The 22591-nt window shown below is 46.2% G+C and overlaps 1 protein-coding gene across 3 annotated transcripts in view; it reads left to right on the forward strand.

Annotated features, from left to right (window-relative positions):
* The first annotated feature begins 643 nt into the window (after positions 1-643).
* INTS10 (integrator complex subunit 10) overlaps positions 644-22591 on the forward strand; it is a 30419-nt gene continuing 8471 nt past the window's right edge. Inside the window, exons 1-16 of one of the 3 annotated variants that reach the window (XR_014212802.1) lie at positions 644-838; positions 4179-4246; positions 4953-5056; positions 5531-5670; positions 7660-7741; positions 9435-9575; positions 10680-10851; positions 11312-11481; positions 14586-14719; positions 15618-15771; positions 17200-17282; positions 18338-18490; positions 18918-19026; positions 19395-19474; positions 21312-21445; positions 22017-22110. Coding sequence is in view for 2 of the 3 variants with exons in the window: in XM_082194852.1 (XP_082050978.1) it covers positions 710-838; positions 4179-4246; positions 4953-5056; positions 5531-5670; positions 7660-7741; positions 9435-9575; positions 10680-10851; positions 11312-11481; positions 14586-14719; positions 15618-15771; positions 17200-17282; positions 18338-18490; positions 18918-19026; positions 19395-19474; positions 21312-21474; positions 22017-22110 (1976 nt within the window). In the remaining variant the exon portion in view is untranslated. Of the gene's footprint in view, positions 839-4178; positions 4247-4952; positions 5057-5530; positions 5671-7659; positions 7742-9434; positions 9576-10679; positions 10852-11311; positions 11482-14585; positions 14720-15617; positions 15772-17199; positions 17283-18337; positions 18491-18917; positions 19027-19394; positions 19475-21311; positions 21475-22016; positions 22111-22591 lie in introns of all 3 variants that reach the window. The other 2 variants (XM_082194852.1, XM_082194853.1) reach the window with 2 other exon arrangements.

Here is a 22591-nt window from a genome sequence, read left to right on the forward strand (position 1 = left end):
TGTCTTCTAAAAGTCAGACAGTTGTTTATTTCCTTGACATCTGGTGGGAGTGAGTTCCACAGGGCAGGCGCCACCACTGAGAAGGCCCTCTGCCTGGTTCCCTGTGACCTTACTTCTTGCAGTGAGGGAACCGCCAGAAGGCCCTGGGCACTGGACCACTTACTGACAGCATCAGAGCCTTGACAGTGGATTCATAGCCGTCAACTTTTCCCTTTTCTTGCGAGGAATCCTATTCAGAATAAGGGAATTTCCCTTAAAAAAAAGGGGAACGTTGACGGCTATGAACGGATTGCAGACGTGGGCATTTCAACAGAGGCTGGATGGCTACCAGGGATGCTGCAGTGATTTCATTTCTTCCTTCAGTCTTTGGGATGGAACACGATGCAGCCGCCCCTGCCCAGCTATGCTAAAAGCTTTTTAAATTTCCCCGTTGCTTCCTATGGGCAGCAGTCACTTGTAGGGTGGGTGGAAAGGGGTCAGAAAGCAACCCGGAAGTCCTGCCTCAAGAAAATTGTATTGTCAGTCTACAACTTTCATAAGTCTATGATGACACTAGAAACACATGGGCGGCGGTGGTGGGAAACCACGGTAACTGCGGCGCAGGCGCAAAACGCCTCCTCTACGTCACCGGCCCTAGAAAGATGGCGTCGCGAGGCTCGTCTGCGCATGTGCGGGTCGTGAGGGAGCGCGACTCCCGGCAACGGCCAAGATGTCGGCGCAGGGGGACTGCGAGTTCCTGGTGAAGCGGGCGCGGGAGCTGGTCCAGGGGGACCTGTGGGCGGCCAAGGCCTGGCTTATCACCGCGCGGAGCCTCTACCCCGCCGACTTCAACATCCAGGTCGGTGAGGGCGCGCCAGGCTCCGTGCGGCCTTCCCTTAACGGCTCCTTTTTCCCTGTCGCTGCCCCACAATGCTTTGCGCGCCGCAAGCCATTCCCTCCCTTTTTTCGTTGCTGTCCTGCGGGCTCAGCACCATAGAGATAGGAACGCTTAGCACGCCCGGTTCCTTTACTTATTTGGGGACAGCGCTTCCGACTTACCATGTTTCCTTTTCCCTATTTTTTCATTTTTGCCTGCTTGTTTAAAGAGCTTCAAAGATGGGAAAGCTGCTCTTCGGAGGCTGTGGAGAAATCCAGGCTTCTGCCATGCGAGTCGTTGGGTAGAAAGAGTGCCCACCCTCAATAGCAGAAGCCAGTAACAGTTATCGTTATTATTTATTGAATTTGTTCACTGCTTTATTCTGCCCTGGGCAGCCCAGAGTGGCTCACAGCCAAGCAACCTCCCCCCTCCTCCGCCAAATGTTGTTGTTGTTGTTTAGTCGTGTCTGACTCTTCATGACCCCAGGGACCAGAGCATGCCAGGCCCTCCTGTCTTCCACTGCCTCCCGCAGTTTGGTCAAACTCATGCTGGTAGCTTCGAGAACACTGTCCAAACATCTCGTCCTCTGTCGTCCCCTTCTCCTTGCGCCCTCCATCTTTCCCAACATCAGGGTCTTTTCCAGGGAGTCTTCTCTTCTCATGAGGTGGCCAAAGTATTGGAGCCTCAGCTTCAGGATCTGTCCTTCCAGTGAGCACTCAGGGCTGATTTCCTTCAGAATGGAGAGGTTGGATCTTCTTGCAGTCCATGGGACTCTCAAGAGTCTCCTCCAGCACCATAATTCAAAAGCATCCATTCTTCGACAATAAGCCTTCTTTATGGTCGAGTTCTCACTTCCACACATCACTACTGGGAAAACCATAGCTTCAACTATACGGACCTTTGTTGGCATGGTGATGTCTCTACTTTTTAAGATGCTGTCTAGGTTTGTCACTGCTTTTCTCCCAAGAAGCAGGCGTCTTTTAATTTCGTGGCTGCTGTCACCATCTACAGTGATCATGGAGCCCAAGAAAGGAAAGTAAAATCTCTCACTGCCTCCATTTCTTCCCCTGTGGTGTAGTGGTTAAGAGCGGTAGTCACGTAATCTGGGAAACCCAGGTTCGTGTCTCCGCTCCTCCACCTGCAGCTGCTGGGTGACCTTGGACCAGTCACACTTCTCTGAAGTCTCTCAGCCCCACTCACCTCACAGAGTGTTTGTTGTGGGGGAGGAAGGGAAAGGAGAATGTTAGCCGCTTTGAGACTCCTGAAGGGGAGTGAAAGGCGGGATATCAAATCCAAACTCCTCTTCTTCTTCTTCTTCTTCTATTTGCCACCCTCAATAGCAGAAGCCAATAGCAGTTACCGTGCCTGGAGGTGGTTGGAGGATGGATGGTGACTAACGGTTTGAGGTTGAATCCTGACAAGACAGAAGTACTGTTTTCGGGTGACAGGGGGCAGGCAGGTGTGGGGGACTCCCTGGTCCTGAATGGGGCAACTGTGCCCCTGAAGGACCAGGTGTGCAACCTGGGAGTCATTCTGGACTCACAGCTGTCCATGGAGGCGCAGGTCAATTCTGTGTCCAGACCAGCTGTCTACCAGCTCCACCTGGTACGCAGGCTGAGACCCAACCTGCCCGTGGACTGTCTCGCCAGAGTGGTGCATGCTCTGGTTATCTCCCGCTTGGACTACTGGAATGCGCTCTATGTGGGGCTACCTTTGAAGGTGACCCGGAAACTACAACTAATCCAGAATGCGGCAGCTAGACTGGTGACTGGGAGTGGCCGCTGAGACTATATAACACCAGTCTTGAAAGACCAACACTGGCTCCCAGTATGTTTCCGAGCACAATTCAAAGTGTTGGTGTTGACCTTCAAAGCCCTAAACGGCCTCGGCCCACTAGACCTGAAGGAGCGTCTCCACCCCCATTGTTCTGTCCGGACACTGAGGTCCAGTGCCGAGGGCCTTCTGGCGGTTCTCTCATTGCGAGAAGCCAAGGTACAGGGAACCAGGCAGAGGGCCTTCTCGGTAGTGGGACCCGCCCTGTGGAACGCAGATGTCAAAGAGATAAACAACTACCTGACATTCAGAAGACATCTTAAGGCAGCCCTGTTCAGGGAAGTTTTTAATGTGTGGCACCTTAGTGTATTTTTGGTCTTTGTTGGAAGCCGCCCAGAGTGGCTGGGGAAACCCAGCCAGATGGGCGGGATACAAATAAAAAAATATTATTATTATTATTAGTGGGATACAAATAAAAATTATTATTATTATTATTATTATTATTGAATTTGTTCACTGATTTATTTTGCCCTGGGCAGCCCAGAGTGGCTCACAACCAAGCAACCTCCCCCCTCCCCCGAAACATAGATACCTTAAAACCATAGGTTGGGGAAGAAGTACATTAGAATAATAATTTAATAATAATAATTTATTATTTGTACCCTGCCCATCTGGCTGGGTTTCCCCAGACACTCTGGGCAGCTTCCAACAAAGATTAAAAATACATTTAAAAATACATAAGAAACACACCAGGCACTTCTAAAAGGCCATAGATTGTTTTAACTAACCAAAGGGCTGTCTTTGTTTTAAGGCTTTCATCAGGTAAAGGTTTTTGATGGATTGGAATGCTTGTTCGCTTCTTTATGTTTTCGTTGATCCAAATATACTAGCGTTACCAGATTTTTTCCCCAATAAATCTGGGGACACTTTTCAACTTCCTACTAAATAGATGGATTTTGTCAGGGGACTGATTTGTAAATCCGGGGACGTTCTGGTAACCTTATTAAATATACCCCACTGCAAAAGTGTAGGAAGTGGAACAGTACTATAATAGGATATACACATACCTCAAGTGAACTCATCTGGTTTATGTTCTAGTGCCCAATGCTCTAAATTGCCTGAAATTATCACACTGCAATGTTGAGAATAGGCAGCGGTGTAAACATGCTCCAAACAAAACACACTTCACATTTTGGTAAAGATAGATTTAGATGCAATACTCCCATCAACTTACGTTTCAACCCCTACTCTCCAATCTCTACATTAAATTACTCTCTACATTACTCTCTACTCTACATTAAATGCACAGACACTGCTTTCATACCTCTCAGAGTTCTAAATGGAGATCCCAAACAAATAGGAAAAGGGTTTTTTCTGCCTGTGTCTCTGCCTGCCTTTTAAAAAACGCATGTGTGTGTGAGAGAGAGTGCATGTGCATGGATGTTTCTGCCCTCCTCATTTTTTACTGTGGTAAGGTAGAAAGATGTGATATTGAGACGTTTGATGGAAGGTGTTCTGTAGGGCTCATCTTCTGCCCTTGTTTTTTCAGTATGAGATGTACACTATTGAACGGAATGCAGAACGTACAGCATCAGCAGGCAGATTGCTATATGACATGTAAGATGCTTTCCAAAATTTTTTCCCTAATTGTCTGTAAACCACTCTACTTAAAATTGTACTGCTTTATGGCAGTGTTTCTCAAAGCTGGGTCTCCAGCTGTTGTTGGACTACAACTCCCATCAATCCCTGACCACTGGTCCTGCTAGCTAGGGATGGTGGGAATTGTAGTCCAACAGCATCTGGGGAGCCAAGTTTGAGAATCACCAGTTATAAGGCATGATAGAGAAAGTTACAGAAAATAAACAACCTCAGTTGGGGTTGATAAAATTATGTATGGTGTGACAGAAGTGGATAGATTTTCTTAATCTGTACTGAAACTTGTGGTCACCCAGTGAAACTGATCAGGATGGGCAAAAAAGAGTACTTGTTCACATGGAATCTGCTGCCCCAGTAAGTGGTGGTAGGTATAAAAAGGTTTAGATATAGTCATAGAAGCGCATAGGTCTATAGCTACAGTAGCTAAAAAGAACCTCTAGCTTCAAAGCTAGTGTACCACATTTGAGGGATATTACCCTGTCTTTGGTCTTCCTGGAAGCATTTACCTGCCATTTGTTAGATTCAGAAAAGAGGAGACCTGCTTTAGTTCCTAGAGGAAACAAGAAACATTTTCATTTTAAGTAGTGTGGCTTTCCTAGTAAAATTTCTGTTCTTGATTGATTACAAATATAAATAATTCCAAACTTTTTTCCATTCTTTATTTCAGGTTTGTTAATTTCCCAGACCAACCAGTGGTGTGGCGGGAGATTAGTGTCATTACAGCAGCCTTAAGGAACGATTCGCAGGACAAGCAAACTCAGTTTTTAAGAGGTATGCCTTTCTTCCACTGAATCCCTTGCAAAACAGTTGACTTGATGATGATCAGTGCTGCAATGTATATGAAGGCTCTTGAGGAACGTTCCTCTTGTAGCTTTTCTCCAAATTCTCCCAGCCAACAAATTACTTGGCTTCTAGTTTCCACTCAAACCTTTTTTATTATTTTAAATTCTCTCTTCTTAGCCATACCCCAGATTGTTTGCTTCATTTCAGGGCCTGCAAGACAGAGCTGTTCCACCAGGCCTTTGGCCAGGGCACAGCCTGACCCACTCCTTTGGCAATCCTCACAGAACTCTAGCCCAATGGTTGCCATTAATCTGATTTGAACTGATTTTATAATGAACTGATTTTAGAATGTTGTATCATTTTACTGTTGTTAGCTGCTCTGAGCCCTGCTTCGTCTGGGGAGGGCGGGATATAAATAAAATTATATATTTATTATTATTACTATTATCTTCCCTCCTACAGGTTTATTTGAAACCCTTCCAGGTCGAGTTCAGTGTGAAATGTTACTGAAAGCCACAGAGCAGTGCTTTAATACTTTGGAACGGGCAGAAATGTTGCTTCTTCTTTTGCGACGTTTCCCTGAAACTGTGGTTCAACATGGGGTAAGAGAGTGGTGTTTCTTCGTATTTCAAATACAGTGGTACCTCGCAAGACGAATGCCTCGCAAGACAGAAAACCCGCAAGACGAAAGGGTTTTCTGTTTTGGAGGCGCTTCGCAAGACGAATTTCCCTATGGGCTTGCTTCGCAAGAAGAAAGCCCATAGGGAAATCTCCGGGGACCTCTTTTAAATGCTGGTAGTGGGGAGCAAAGCCTTTCCCCCCCTCCGGCCTTCAGAAGAGGTCCAGGCAGGCCGGCGGGGGCCGAAAGGCTTTGCTCCCCACCGCCAGCATTTTAAAAGCAGTCCGGGATAGCAGGGAAGCGCTTCCCGCTATCGCGGACGGCTTTTGAAGGCAGGCGGGGGGGGGGAGCAAAGACTTTCGCCCCCCCGCCCGCCTTCAGAAGAGGTCCAGGACTCCTTCTGTTCCTCCTCCCGCATCGCAGCGACGCGCCTGTCCTGGAAGCCGAAGGAGGAACAGAAGGGTCTCCTTCTGTTCCTTCTCCAGCTTCGCTGAAGGGCGCTGCACCTTCTCCCTCTCTGCGCAGCGCCTCTCCTGTGAAGCAGAGGCGCTGCGCAGAGAGAGAGAGAGAAGGCGCAGCGCCCCTTGAGCAACGCGCCTGTCATGCGAAGCCGGAGGAGGAACAGAAGGGTCTCCTCCTGTTCCTCCTCCCGCTTCGCAGCGACGCGCCTGTCCTGGAAGCCGAAGGAGGAACAGAAGGGTCTCCTTCTGTTCCTTCTCCAGCTTCGCTGAAGGGCGCTGCGCCTTCTCCCTCTCTGCGCAGCGCCTCTCCTGCAAAGCAGAGGCGCTGCGCAGAGAGAGAGAGAGAGAAGGCGCAGCGCCCCTTGAGCAACGCGCCAGTCATGCGAAGCCGGAGGAGGAACAGAAGGGTCTCCTCCTGTTCCTCCTCCCGCTTCGCAGCGACGCGCCTGTCCAGCGAAGCCCGAGGAGGAACAGAAAGGTCTCCTTCTGTTCCTTCAGCTTTGCTGAAGGGGCGCTGCTCCCTCTCCCTCTCTGCACAGCGCCTCTCCTGTGAAGGAGAGGCGCTGCGCAGAGAGAGAGAGAAGGCGCAGCGCCCCTTGAGCAACGCGCATATCAAGCGAAGCCGGAGGAGGAACAGAAGGGACTCCTTCTGTTCCTTCTCCAGCTTCGCTGAAGGGCGCTGCGCCTTCTCCCTCTCTGCGCAGCGCCTCTCCTGTGAAGCAGTCTTTGTCCCTCCTGCCTGCCTTCCCAGGGGCTTTTACATCGCCCCGGACAGCGGAGAAGTCCTCCGCTGTCCCGGGCGATTTTAAAATGCTGCCCGCCAGCATTTTAAGATCGCCCCGGACAGCGGAGAAGTCCTCCGCTGTCCCGGGGCTTTTTAAAATGCTGGGGGTGGGAAGAAAAGCCCTTGTCCCCCCCCCCCAGCCTTCAGAAGAGGTCGGGGGACAGACTGTCCCCGGACCTGGTCTGAAGGCGGTTTCCATAGGAACGCATTAATTGATTTTCAATGCATTCCTATGGGAAACCGTGCATCGCAAGACGAAAAACTCGCAAGAAGAAAAAACTTGCGGAACGAATTAATTTCGTCTTGCGAGGCACCACTGTACTTTTTTGTTCTTCCTCATTCTCGTACCTGACTGCAGATTGGTAGAAATAAAAAAAAAGTGGCAGGACATTCTTTGGAGGACTGTGATCTTTGTGCTACAACTCCATGCTAAAATTAATCAGAATAGCAAAGCAGTCCGTGGGTGCAGAAGAACAACTTTTGCCAGTGCTAATTTAAGACACTCAGAAATACAAAACTTGTTGATTTATGAATATTTTGAGTTTTAAACCCCCCCCCCCACTGTTTCTCAGCTTTGTACTGCTGTTAATAAAATAGTGCAGGTGTAAACTGTAAATTGTTCAGAAAGTGGTGAGGCAGGAAGCAATTACTTTTCATTGTTCAATATGGTTCTGGGGAACAAAATCTTGAACTAATAGATTTTAAATTTTATTTAAACTTTGCAAAGGTGGGCCTTGGAGAAACATTATTAGAAGCAGAAAATATTGAAGACCAAGAATCACCTGTCAATTGTTTTAGAAAATTATTTGGTAAGTAAAATAGTACTTAAATGACAGGACTTGACGCTATTTTTAATAAATGGATATTTTTGCTGTCTAGCTCATCATAACCCACGTATATTAAGAACAAAAAACTGGATAAATCCTTGGGAGATTATCCTTGTTGGAAAAAAAACTTTGAGCTTTATCTGACTCCACCTGACTTGCGTTACTCTTTTTGCAACATTAAATGTGCAAGCGAGATTAAATTTATGAGGAGGTTATGTCCTGGGGATAGTGCAATATAGCCAAAATCCCATATAATCAAAACACATTGGGTCCAATGTCAGGTAGGATTGCCAAAGCCTTTTTTTCTGGGCGCCTCCCAAGTGCATAAAGTTTAATGCTCACAAGTCAAATGTTGTGAGCGACCTGTATAATAGAAAAGTTGTATTCTGGTTCATACTGTGGCTCTGAGATCCAATATCCAATAAAAGGGGACAAATCTACAGTAGGCCTGCAACTGTCCCTCGCTGCCCCACAAGCTGGCAGAAACATTATTTCTTGGGGATGGGGAGAAACTACAGCATTGTAATTGTAAGGGATTTTCTGGAGTTTGAAAATGCACCAAGAGGTAAAAGCTCCTCTCAAAAGTCAGGCCTGTCAAGCCTCCACTATTGATTTAGGTTCCATAGAGGTGTTAATAATGTACCGTATTTTTTGCTCAATAGGATGCACTTTTCCCCCTCCAAAAATGAAGGGGAAATGTGTGTGGAGCGAATGCAGGCTTTCGCTGAAGCCTGGAGAGCGAGAGGGGTCGGTGCGCACTGACCCCTCTCGCTCTCCAGGCAGCTATCCGCAAGCCTTCGGAGCAGCCTGCAGCCTAGGGAGCACAGCGCCAACTCCCGCTGCGCTCCCCGGGCTTCAGGCAGCTATCCGCAAGCCTTCTGAGCACGGTGGGAGTTCCCGCCGGGCTCCGAAGGCTTGTGAATAGCAGCCTGTTCTGGGGGCTGGGGTCGGCGAGCCCCGGCGAGGTTTAGCCCCGCAGCTAAAAACGAAGGCGCGCGCAACCTCTCCCGGCTGCAGAGGTTGTGCGTGGCTAAAGAGGAAGCCAAGACAGCCAGCGGGATGGATCCCGCTCGCTGTCTTGGCTTCTTTGCTCTTTGGGCAATTTTTTTTCTTTATTCCCCCCCCCCCTGTGGTCCGGTGCACCCTGTGGAGCGAAAAATACGGTAATAGGTTTAATTGCATGGCAGAACCTTATATAAAGTACTTCAGTAGAGTTTCTTCTGGTGTAGGGATGGGGAACCTGTTGCCTACTCCCATTTGGGGGGGCGTATTTCATTGAATTATTAGGGAGATGACTTTTTTGAATGGTTTTCAGTGGAGTGCTTACCACCTTAATAGTTTTCATCTCTAAAATTAAAACAACTAGGGAGAAATGTTTATTTGTTGGACTGCTGCCTCCGTCATGCTTGACCACTGGCCATGCTGGCTGCAAATGATGGAAGTTGTGAAGTTCAGTGACAATTGGAGGGCCACAGGTTCCCCATACCTGCTTTTAGAAGATGACGTGTATCTTTGAAATCTATTGCCTAATTTAATAAGCTATTGGTTTAACCTGTTGTTAGCAGGGCCTTGTTTTAGAGGAGTCTCAAAGCAGCTTGTCACTCACTTTGCTTGGTTAAATTGCATTGTCAGGACAACTGGAAATCCTAAAATACTGTTTTTGGGTCCTTTTTAGTCTGTGATGTCCTTCCCCTAATAATTAACAACCCTGATGTGCGTCTTCCGGCCAACCTGTTATATAAGTATCTGAATAAAGCAGCAGAGTTTTATATTAATTATGTGACGAGATCTGCGCAGACTGAAAATCAATACCAAGGTAAAAGCACTGGAGCCAAATGCACTAGCAAACTTAGGAATGGAGGTTACTGCATGTCAAAACAGTATGTGGGATTTTGTGAGGGAGTGGGGGGGGGGGGTTGGACTGTGAATTGCTGCAGAGCTCATCTGTGTCTGGCTGTAGCGGTCTCTATTTCCTCCCCACACCTCCCCCAAAATATTAAAGAAGGCTGAGCTAATTGACTTTAAGGTAGCTTGGTTTAAGACCAAAAAAATAAAAAATGCCATGGGTTCCATTTCTAGAATATTTGTTCGAATCAGATTTTGCTTGTATTTTAGGATTTTACTTTTGAATAGATGCCATGGGAAATTTTAACTGCCACCTGCTTTCTTAGAACCACAGCCCATGATTCTAACAAGAAATAAGAAAACTTGTTTGAATCTTCACATCCTTAAAAGTAAAAAGGTAAAGGTACCCCTGCCCGTACGGGCCAGTCGTGTCCGACTCTAGGGTTGTGCGCCCATCTCACTTAAGAGGCCGGGGCCCAGCGCTGTCCGAAGACACTTCCGGGTCACGTGGCCAGCGTGACAAGCTGCATCTGGCGAGCCAGCGCAGCACACGGAAACGCCGTTTACCTTCCCGCTAGTAAGCAGTCCCTATTTATCTACTTGCACCCGGGGGTGCTTTCGAACTGCTAGGTTGGCAGGTGCTGGGACCGAGCAACGGGAGCGCACCCCGCCGCGGGGATTCAAACCGCCGACCTGACGATCGGCAAATCCTAGGCGCTGAGGTTTTACCCGCGTCCCACTCCTTAAAAGTACTTGTCACCTAATCCCACACAAATGGATAATACCAGACTTTGTGCAGTCCAGCAGTGCATTAGAGGGCAACCAGTCCATGAAGGATTTTGAAGGTTGATATGAGCAGTTTGTGCAGGATCCAGGATCAGTTTTATCCTCTGTATTTGAGATTTGTCCTTTTATTCAAGTTTGGACTATGATATATGTGTGTGTTTGCGTATGGTTGGGTGTGTACGTACACACACATGCATATAAACAGTGTAAGAGGCATGGACTGCAGGATCTTAAGACTGTTGGACTGATTTTTGGTGATGAACTAAGGTATGCTTCTGTTGGTTTCTAGGTACACAGGATACATCTGATCTTGTGTCCCCCAGTAAACGAAGCTCTCAGAAATACGTAATAGAGGGCTTAACTGAGAAATCTTCTCAAATTACGGATCCTTGGGAAAGGGTGTTCAAGATACTGTCCGTAGTGGGAGTAAGGTGTGAATGGCAGATGGACATGGCAAGAAGGTTTGTTGTTGTTGTTATTACAGTATTATTATTATTACTTTTACATTTAATCAGAAGCAAGTCCCATTGCGTTTAATAGCACTTAATGGCATGTAAGGGTGTCTAGGATTGCAGGCTTGAAGGTGAATGGCTTGAATTCTAAAATAAGTTCAGAGATGGAAAGTTTCCTTTTCTCCTTGCATTCACCTGAAAAGTCTCTCCAAAGAGCATGGGTCCTGAAAAATAGGGACTGGGACATGCGAGTACAACAGATATCTGTGCGAGTTTGGGTGATTTCTTCCAGTGTCCTGTCCCATCTTGTTCAAGAGGGTCCTTGACCACCCACAATGTTTGTTGAAGGGTGCAGCTGGCTGCAGGAAGGGAGGGCACACTTTCTTTCAGAGAACACATTAAAAAGATAGCATATTAAAACTACCAGATTAGAAAGCCTATTGACTTTGTATGCTTGTGTCTACTTCAGAAGCTTTGGTGACACATTGCTCAAAATGAAAGATGTCTGCAGATACATCAGTAACTACGATAACGAATCTCATGCAAAATACAAGACCCAAGTGGTCTATTCCACAATGCTGGTCTTCTTCAAGAACGCATTCCTGTATGTCAGCAGCATCCAACCTTCTCTCTTCCAAGGTTAGTTCATGGACCAGTACTTTGTTAAGGTTCACCTGCAGCCCTCCAGATGATGTTGGACTCTTTGGTTCCCATTTGGACCCCCAACTGACATGGCCAATGGTCAAGGATAATGGGATTTGTAGTCCAAAACACCTGGAAGCCCACAGGTTAGCCCAGCCCATAGATGAACCTGTTTGGTTGTAGGTTTTTATTTCGTTTAAACCAAAAATCCTGGGATTCTTTGAAGGTACAGTGGTACCTCTGGTTAAGAACTTAATTCGTTCTGAAGGTCCATTCGTAACCTGAAACTGTTCTTAACCTGAAGCACCACTTTAGCTAATGGGGCCTCCTGCTGCCACTGCGCCGCTGCTGCACAATGTCTGTTCTCATCCTGAAGCAAAGTTCTTAACCCGAGGTACTATTTCTGGGTTAGCGGAGTCTGTAACCTGAAGCGTGTGTAACCTGAAGCGTATGTAACCGGAGGTACCACTGTATATCAGGGGCTCCTCAATGAAAAAGTCAGAAATGAACAAGCATCTTGACAAGAGCCCGTGCGAATGTGCATCCCACACGGCGCCCACAATAATAATGAATGCACTGGCTGTGGGGAAGAGTAGAATATTCCCCTAGCAATGGAGTGTTGCTGTTTTGGGTGGTGAGCAAGCGCAGACTTGAGGGGAAACATGAGGAAGACCGTAGAACAAATAGCCCTGTGTGCATGTGATGTGATTTGTCTGAAGGCCAAACTCGATGTGACACTAAACTCATCATTAGAATCCATCTGTGCTAGGTGACAATAGAAATTGTTTTGGGGGCCGATAATAATAATAATAATAATAATTTTTTGTTTATACCCCGCCCTCCCCAGCCAAGGCCGGGCTCAGAGCGGCTTACAAGCAATAATAAAAACAAGATGAGTGATTACAACTTAAAAACAAAAATAAAATACAACATTAAAATAATGGAACATTAAAATATTAAAATGAAGCCTCATTGCAGGAGGAGAAGGAAAAGAAAAAAGAAAAAAGGGGTGGGTGGGTGGGAATCAAATTGGCTCCAATCCAAAGGCCAGGCGGAACAACTCTGTCTTACAGGCCCTGCGGAAAGAAGTCAGATCCTGCAGGGCCCTGGTCTCGTGAGACAGAGCGTTCCACCAAGTTGGGGCCAGTGCTGAAAAGGCCCTGGCTCTGGTTGAAGCCAATCTAACTTCCTTAGGGCCTGGGACCACTAGGGTGTTGTTATTTATGGACCTTGAGGCTCTCTGTGGGGCATACCAGGCGAGGCGGTCCAGTAGGTACGAGGGTCCTAGGCCGTGAAGGGCTTTAAAGGTCAAAAGCAGCACTTTAAATCTGACCCTGTACTCCACCGGGAGCCAGTGCAGCTTGAAAAGCACTGGGTGAATATGCTCCCATGGCAGAGACCCCGTGAGGAGCCTCGCTGCAGCATTCTGTACCCGCTGGAGTTTCTGGGACAGCTTCAAGGGCAGCCCCGCATAGAGCGAATTACAGTAGTCAAGCCTGGAGATGACTGTCGCATGGATCACTGTGGCCAGGTCGGGGCGGGAAAGGTAAGGGACCAACTGCTTGATGCGGCGAAGGTGGAAAAATGTCGCCTTGGCTGTTGCTGTGACTTGCGCCTCCATGGAAAGGGAGGCGTCAAGGATTACACCCAAACTCTTAACGGAAGGCAATGGCACTAATTGGGCCCCCGCAAGAGAAGGGAGTTGGTCCCTCATCCCCATGCTATCCCGACCTAGCCATAGGACCTCTGTCTTCGAAGGATTTAGTTTCAATCGGCTCCCACGAAACCATCCAGCCACAGCTTCCAAGCATCTGGTCAGTGTGTAAGGGGTCGAGTTGGTGTGGCCATCCATCAGCAGATAGAGCTGAGTGTCATCAGCATATTGATGACAGCCCAGCCCAAAGCTCCGGATAATCTGGGCAAGGGGGCGCATAAAGATGTTAAAAAGCATTACCTAGGAGGGATTTTCATCAGGACCACAACTGATTGGGGGGAGGGGAGTCCTGGCTCATTCCTCTTTGCTTTAGTTAAGAGGGCCCCTTTAGATCAGAGGTCAGCAAACTTTTTCAGCAGGGGGCCGGTCCATTGTCCCTCAGACCTTGTGGGGGGCCGGACTGTATCTTGAAGGGGGAAAAAATGAACGAATTCCTATGCCCCACAAATAACCCAGAGATGTATTTTAAATAAAAGGACACATTCTGCTCATGTAAAAACACGCCGATTCCTGGACCGTCCACGGGTCAGATTGAGAAGGCGATTGGGCCGGATCCTGCCCCCGGGCCTTAGTTTGCCTACCCATGCTTTAGATCTTCCTACAGACGCGGGTGGCGCTGTGGGCTAAAGCCTCAGCGCCTAGGGCTTGCCGATCGGAAGGTCGGCGGTTCGAATCCCCGCGGCGGGGTGCGCTCCCGCTGCTCGGTCCCAGCGCCTGCCAACCTAGCAGTTCGAAAGCACCCCCGGGGGCAAGTAGATAAATAGGTACCGCTTACCAGCGGGAAGGTAAACGGCGTTCCGTGTGCGGCTCTGGCTCGCCAGATGCAGCTTGTCACGCTGGCCACGTGACCCGGAAGTGTCTTCGGACAGCGCTGGCCCCCGGCCAATAGATGTGAGATGGGCGCACAAACCCCACAGTCTGTCAAGACTGGCCCGTTCGGGCAGGGGTACCTTTACCTTTACCTTTACAGTAGCCCCAGGAGTTTGTGATTTGCTCAGTGTACCACGATTGGCATAATATTTGTGGGCTTTATATATTGATGATGAACCTCCCTTGTTATCTCAGTTTTATAGATGTGATTGAGAGATTTAGCCCTTAAATTGCTGGCCAAGGATTCACGGGCTCAGAAACAAATTGTGGGTATGACCTCGTGTCAAAATACCTAATTACTTTTAGGAGGATTTGGCATGGGTGTTGATTTCTCCATAAAATTATTATTTTACTTTTGCGTGGCATTGTGAAGTATACGCTTAATAAGTTGCTTATAGTACAACTAGATGCTGTCACCGTACTGCTGAAGTGAATCTTCTGGTAGCTAGAAGCAGATTCCACTGGCAGTCTCTCAGTTGCAACTGTGCTTAAGTGGTGTGTTTCATTTTAAACATAGGACCAAATGCCCCAAACCAAGTTCCCCTGGTTTTGGTGGAGGATGTTTCCAATGTTTATGGCGATACAGACATTGAACGGAGCAAACATGTGCACAAAAAGAGGAAGCTTGCCGAAGGGAGAGAGAAAACCATGGTAACGTGTTTCATTATTGGCATAAATGGGATGTAATTTGGCATAGGGTTTTAGGGTGTGGGTTTGTTCACAATTATTCTTTTTGGAATTTGCATGTATCTTTTTTTTTAATACTTACACATCACACAAACAAGCATCGACTAAAATGAACAAACAATACAAAACAGAAAAAATGCAAAAACAAAATTACAAGTATGTAGACATAATAACATAATGAATTTTGGGGTGCAGGGAAGTTAAGCAGTAAATGAATGCAATATTTGATATTGCAGAGCTCACATGACACAGAAGCTGAGGCAGGTTATTGTTGGTTTGAGTGAATATTTAAGCGCTTTTGACAGTTTTCTTGGAACAAACACTTTTTGATTCTGGAATACCTAAATAAGTGTATTGGGTTACTTTAGAAGTGGCAGGAAATAAGTGTATTTTTACTATCCTGCCTGCAAAGTCATTTTGGCTTTTTTTAAAAAAAGCATTGCCAACTTTTTCAAAAGTTTGCTACCAGGAATCTGGGACTAACTAATGTTCTACGAACATACGCTATGGACTGCCAGTTTTTTACACGGTTAACTCAAATACAACATTTATGTTAGCCTATTGCTCAGTTTTGTTTTGTTTTTAATTTTAAAAAATGTTTTACTTAAGCATATTTACAAACAAACAACAATAAAGTACACACTATAGAATGGTAAAGGTAAGAAAGAAAAAAGAATGAAGTACCACACCCATTTGACCCCCCTCTACCAGCGCTCGTCATCTTTGAGTCATTTAAGTTCTTATTTACATTGCATATCATTTATTGCTGTAATTACTTCTTTTATAGTACTATTACGGTATAACATCAAGTCACCTTACAAGCTTAGTCTAAACAGTTTATTTTGCATTGGCTTTTGACCAGAGCTCTGATGACGAGGATCCTTCTGGGAAGGGGAGAAGCAGGCACATTACAGTAAATGCAGCAGACCTTCCGAACGCCATTGAAGTACAAGAAAGCTTTAGGTTGGCTAGGGAGAGCTGGGAACTTCTCCATTCTCTTGAATCTTTGGATAAAGGTACATATGATGGTGTGCTGACAAGCTTTATGCTGCTTTGGTATGTATGGGGAAATACACACACACACACACACACACACACACATATCTAGATTTAGATATATATGGACGCGGGTGGCGCTGTGGGTTAAACCACAGAGCCTAGGACCTGCTGATCAGAAGCTTCCCGTTGCTCGGTCCCTGCTCCTGCCAACCTAGCAGTTCGAAAGCACGTCAAAGTGCAAGTAGATAAATAGGTACCGCTCCAGCAGGAAGGCAAACGGTGTTTCCGTGCACTGCTTTGGTTCGCCTGAAGCGGGCCACATGACCCTGAAGCGGGCCACATGACCCGGAAGCTGTACGCCGGCTCCCTCGGCCAGTAAAGCGAGATGAGCGCTGCAACCCCAGAGTCAGTCACGACTGGACCTAATGGTCAGGGATCCCTTTACCTTTATATATAGATATAGATAGAGATATATAGGTATATAGGTATATAGATAATGCTTCTGGAACTTGACAGTTACATCATGTTCCATCCAGGTCTTGTGCCTTTTGGCCGGGAACTGACAAGTGTCTTTTGAGTCTTTGCTCTACTGTGACTCACGGAAAGCCTTGGTAGAAGCAAATGGTTCTTCATTTGCCAGCCTGGTGATCCCAAATGAACTGTTGACATGGGGAGTGGTTGACCCCTTTTTAGAGCAGGGGCTCCCAAACTTTATTTATATGGTTCCCCCCAAGTATACACATCTATAATTTTGACTTCCTACAGCAGGTCCAGGAACCAGATGCAGCCCCCTGGGCCTTTATTTGACCTTTGAAGCTCTTCCCAGACCACACACCCTCCCAAACTACTCTCCCCAACCCTGCTTTGCACCCTCCTTGAGTGTTTTTGACTGGCTTAAAAGTGTATTCGACTCGTTCGTTGCTTGACCCTCTTTTGCCTCTGAACTGGGCCCCCACCAATGACATCTGAACCACCCTCCCTCCACCCTCCTGAAGGCTTTCCAGAAGGAAATATAGTTCTGCAAGAGGTTCCTCCATCTCTATTCTAAAAGAACCAGGTTGTCTAGCAGCACAGTTTGGGTCTAGGCCTGAGAACAAGGTCTGAAGAGTGTTCACTACCAAGTTCAGGCCAGTGTATTTCTGCACTGTCTTTACCTGAAGGCTTGCAGAGAGAGCTAAAGCAAGCAATTGCCCTGATATATTTGCCTGTACAGTGGTACCTCGAGTTACAGATGCTTCAGGTTACAGACTCCACTAACCCAGAAATAGTACCTTGGGTTAAGAACTTTGCTTCAGGATGAGAACAGAAATTGCGCGGTGGCAGCGGGAGGCCCCATTAGCTAAAGTGGTGCTTCAGGTTAAGAAAAGTTTCAGGTTAAGAACGGACCTCCAGAACGAATTAAGTTCATAACCCGAGGTACCACTGTAATCCATTTCATTTTGCAGAATTCACAAGAATCTGTGTGTCGTGGAAGACCGATACTTGGCTCTGGCTGCGGATTTTCCTCACAGATATGATCATCTATCAGGTAAAAGCTGCAGATTCCTTCCGTTTTACTGTAATGCTTAGCCAAGAATTCTTTTCTGTAGGAACTCAGCCTAAACAAACAATGGCTGCATATTGCCTCTCAAACCTACTGCCAGTGGGAGCGCATGAAGCTCAACTCTGTGTACTTGTGCTCAAGCATACAAGGTTTGGACTTCAGGGTTCCTGCTTGGGTGTCATCAGTACTCAGCCCTGTCCCCAGCAGTAGCCATCAAAAGTTGGGCTGCTCTGAGGATTGCTGAGGCAATGTCCTTTAAGTGTTCTGAACCCTCCGATAGTGTTGTAGAAATACAGTAAATATAGTGCTGGTGTAACTAGCAGCAAAGAGCCACGAATCGAGAATCTCACCTCTTTCATGAATTCACCAGGCGCTCTTAGGCAAGCTGTGCTCTCTCAGCCTTCAGCTCTTCTTCTGCAAAATGGGTGTAATAATGCTCACCCTCCTTAAGAAGCTGCTGTAACAATTACTGAGAGCGCACATGTAAATAGTAGTAGTAGTAGTAGTCTTGTCTCTATTCTTAATATTAAGCATGGTGTTTTTTAAACTTAGCTTCATAGAAAGTGTAGTACAGTGGTGCCTCGCAAGACGAAAAGAATCCGTTCTGCGAGTCTCTTCGTCTTGCGGTTTTTTCGTCTTGCGAAGCAAGCCCATTAGCGGATTAGCGCTATTAGCGACTTAGCGGGCTTAGCGGATCAGCTGATAAGCGGCTTAGCGGATCAGCTGTTAAGCGGCTTAGCGGATCAGCTGATAAGCGGCTTAGCGGATCAGCTGATAAGCGGCTTAGCGGCTTGGGGAAAAGGGGGGGGAGGAAAAAACCCCGCAGGAACTCGCAAGACATTTTCGTCTTGCGAAGCAAGCCCAAAGGAAATTCGTTTTGCGAAGCACCTCCAAAACGGAAAACCCTTTCATCTAGCGGTTTTCCATCTTGCAAGGCATTCGTCTTGCGGGGCACCACTGTATTTTGTTGCCTAGAGACCCCTGATTTCTGAAAATGGTCAAATTAGAGTGATCCGTCTTTTGTTTCTGTCTCTGGAAAGGGTCAATATAAAAAAGCAATTGCCAGCTTGCATCACTTATCGGCTCTGCAGGGATCTCACTCTCCGCAGCAGATCCTGGGGCAAGGATCCCTAGAGAACCAGCGATCCCTAATCCAGCTTGCAACCTGTCACTTTGCCCTTGGAGAATACCGTGTAAGTCTCTGTGCTCCTCCTTAACCTAACCCGCCTCTTCCCTTTCTTGCTGTTGACCTGCTGCAAAGAGTGGGATTTATGGGACAGAGTGCAGGTCTCAGAAAGATTCTCAACTGGGCTGGGGATGCCAACCAAAACTCTTGTAGTCTTTCCTCCCATTGGCTCAGAAAAGGGATGGTGCTACCCCTATAACTTCTATATCATTGCTTGGATGTTGCAAGCAAAACTGGGGAGCCTCCTGCTCAAGATGGGCTATGCTTCTCACACCAATTCTCTTTGCAGAAATCAAGAAGGACCATTGGCTTCTACAGGCAGCCTGAATCGACCCCTTAACAAGATAGTGACAATCTTAACTGTCTAATTATTGCGGCTTATCTGCTGGCTTGTGTGGGTTCGCTTCTAAAATCGTTGATCTTTTCTCTTGTAGTTGACCTGTGAAAAGGTACTTGACCTGATGTGCTACATGGTGCTTCCCATACAAGAAGGGGTTAAGCTTCCGGAAGAGCAGCCTACAGTGAAGTCCAAATTCAGGAAAGGTACTGGATTACTTGATCTCTGAATAGCAGACAAGAAAACTCTGAATTAAAAATCCTAGTGATCTAGCCCCTAAGTCTGTTCAGAAAAAGTCTGTAGTAACTGCTAAAAATACACCTTTTCAAAAAAGCATAAATACTTTTCCCTGAGGTCCCCCTTCCCCCTTCAATCAATCAATCAATCAATCAGTCAGTCACTGGGTTAAATTATGATGATTTGGATCTCTGTTCTTGTTACAGATGTTATTGAGTTGGGAAGAAGAGGGGGCACTGGCAAATAGGGAATTATTTTTAATGGCTAACTGTTGTGACTTGGTTCTTAGCAAAGTCACAGATTTTGTAATAATTATCAATCTGTCATTTGTCTTTAGCTACGGAGTTGAAGCTCTGGCCATGTACCAGTAAAGCAATTATGCCCTATTGCCTACGGTTACTGTTAGCTTGTTTTAAGGTAAGCTGTTATTCCATTTGTAGTGAGGAAAATATGCCTTGTTACCACTTGGTTTCTGGAGTGGATAGACTTGGTCATTTCTATGATCCTGTTAAGCAGAAACATAGAATTGGAAGGGAAGATTTTTACCATCAGTGGGTAATGGTTACCTATATCCACTGAAAGAGTTTACAAGATTTGGCAATAAACTTTCTGACTATGTTTGCTCCAAATTAACATTCCCAATTATTGTATTAATCCTCCCTCAAAAACAGGAATTTTTTTTAACTGCTTTATATGATCTAGCATATTGACTAAGAGGCTCTGTTGTGACTTAAGGGAGTCCCCGGTTCAAAGCTTGTATCCTCCATGAACCCAACCAGATGTCCAAGGCAAGCCACAGTACCCCATCTGAAATATCATGATAATACTAGTGGTCTACTTTACAGTGTTGCTGCAGTTGTGCCCAGTTCTGGGCACCACAATTTAAAAAGTATATTGAAAGGCTGGAATGTGTGCAGAGGAGGGTGAACAAGATGATCAAGGGTCTGGAAACTTATGAGGAACAGTTGAGGGAATTGGGTATGTTTAGCCTGGATGAGGGATGCGGGTGGCGCTGTGGGTTAAACCACAGAGCCTAGGGCTTGCTGATCAGAAGGTCGGCAGTTCAAATCCCCACGACTGGGTGAGCTCCCGTTGCTCGGTCCCTGCTCCTGCCAACCTAGCAGTTTGAAAGCACGTCAAAGTGCAAGTAGATAAATAGGTACCGCTCCGGCGGGAAGGTAAATGGCGTTTCCGTGCGCTGCTCTGGTTTGCCCGAAGCGGCTTAGTCATGCTGGCCACATGACCCAGAAGCTGTATGCCGGCTCCCTCGGCCAATAAAGCGAGATGAGCGCCGCAACCCCAGAGTCGGTCACGACTGGACCTAATGGTCAGGGGTCCCTTTACCTTTAACTAGCCTGGATGAGTGGAGATTTGATAACAATCTTCAAATATCGTAAAAGGCTGTCACAATGTGGGTGGAGGAAGGTTGTTTTCTCCTGTTCCAGAGAGTAGGAATCAAACCAACAGTTTCAGTTTACAAGAAAGGGAGATTCTGACTAAACATCAGGAAGAAATTTCTGAAAGTGGGAGCTGTTTGACAGTAGAACAGGCTCCCTCAGAAGGTGGTGGACTCTCCTTTTTAAGAAGAGGTCTCTCATGTCTGATCTAGTTGAGATTCCTGCTTTGCAGAGGTTTGGACTAGATGAACTTTGGGGTCCCTTCCAACTCTACAATTCTATGAATTATTGAGATGACACAAATTACTTTGAATGCTAAGTGGTGGTGTTGCTGTCACAAGTCTCTAAAGTCTGCTTGCGACTGATTCAGCCTCATTCCAAAAGCAAAACAAGTACCGTATTTTTCACTTTATAAGACGCACCAGACCATGAGATGCACCTAGTTTTTGGAGGAGGAAAACAAGAAAAAAAATATTCTGAATCTCAGAAGCCAGAACAGCAAGAGGGATCACTAAGCGGTGAAAACAGCAATCCCTCTTGCTGTTCTGGCTTCTTGGATAGCTGCGCAGCCTGCATTCGCTCCGTAAGACGCACACACATTTCCCCTTACTTTTTAGGAGGGAAAAAGTGAGTCTTATAGAGCAAAAAATATGGCATTTTTGGAGATTCTGAACAGTTCCTTGAACTCGTAGGTTCTGTTCTGCCAGCCGTCTACACTGACATGCTGCTTAGAGCAGTGCTTTGTGGATAGATATGAATGTCGTAATCTGTAGCCTGGCAGAATCTCAGGAAATGAGATTCACATGCAAAATGGGAAGCAACTCCTCTTAAGTGTCTCTGCATTTTCCCCCTTGCAGCTGAGAGCTTTCACAGACAACAGAGATGATATGGCATTGGGTCACGTGATTGTGTTGCTGCAGCAGGAGTGGCCAAGGGGAGAAAACCTGTTCTTGAAAGCAATTAACAAAATCTGCCTACAAGGAAACTTCCAGTATGAAAACTTTTTCAACTATGTTACAAGTATCCTTTTCCCAAAAATGCCATGAGACCAGCTTAACCATTCAGGAAGCTAACAGTTTCAGAATTTCCCAAGAGAAGAGGGGTCTGATCTTAGAAAAGGTGGGGTAGAGGTCTAATGGAATGGAATTTAAGTTTTATAATAGCTGGGAAAGGAAGGGGCAATGGAGCAGGAGGAAAGAGAGAGACTCAGGAGAATGGTGATAGACATTTAGGATGGCACAGGGACCCAGACACTTCTGTTTGTGGGACAACCTGTTCATGGGAACTATGGCATGTGTTAACTGCTGGATACCTTTAAGTGTAAAAAGTTCCCTTCCTATTGCAAGACTGGTCAATGTGCCGCAGCCAACACTATACTAGCTTATTACATCAAAAGATAAATTAAATCCATCCATTTGCATACAGTTAATAAAGGGGAAACATAAAGTGATTTACTAGGACAATAACAAGGAACAGGATTTTGAAGATCACTTGCAAAACACATAGTAATACTTTTTTCTGTGTTCAAATCTTTCCTTTTTGGACCTGAACAATTGCTCCAGATATTGATATGCTGGAAGAATTTGCCTATTTAAGAACACAAGAAGGAGGAAAAATTCACTTGGAATTGTTGCCAAATCAGGGAATGTTGATAAAGTAAGAAGACTATTTTTTCCAATTTTAGAGTTGATGAGAATATAATTTATGTGATGTGGCTAGTTAAAGCAGTGTACGTACTGGAAAGCATCCGACTTAAGTTGATAGGTCTGTGTCTGTTGTACATTTAAAATTCCAGGTAAGCAGGCAACTAAATGTGTACAATATATTGGGGAAATGGGAATTTTAAACTTATTTTTGGCATTGGAATCAACTGTGGGTGAGCTAGTCAGTGCAGTGGGACTGTGTGAAGCCTGGCCAGTAAGTGCTAAGTCTCTGCAGGGCTGTAAAAACTTAAGTGGCTTAGAGGGGAAATTGTTTCCAACTGTGGCACAATGCTAGGGAGATGGTATGTCGTAGCCACATAGATTATTGTCAAGCAGACTGCTCCATTTAATATAGAGGGCAGAATCGCAAGACCTTTTGTCTAAAAGTGTATAGTCTTCCATGATTGTAACAATGAAGAGCAGGTAACAAATAA

This window comes from Podarcis vaucheri (assembly GCF_965113315.1).
Source record: "Podarcis vaucheri genome assembly, chromosome: 13".
Classification (NCBI taxonomy): Eukaryota; Metazoa; Chordata; class Lepidosauria; order Squamata; family Lacertidae; genus Podarcis; species Podarcis vaucheri.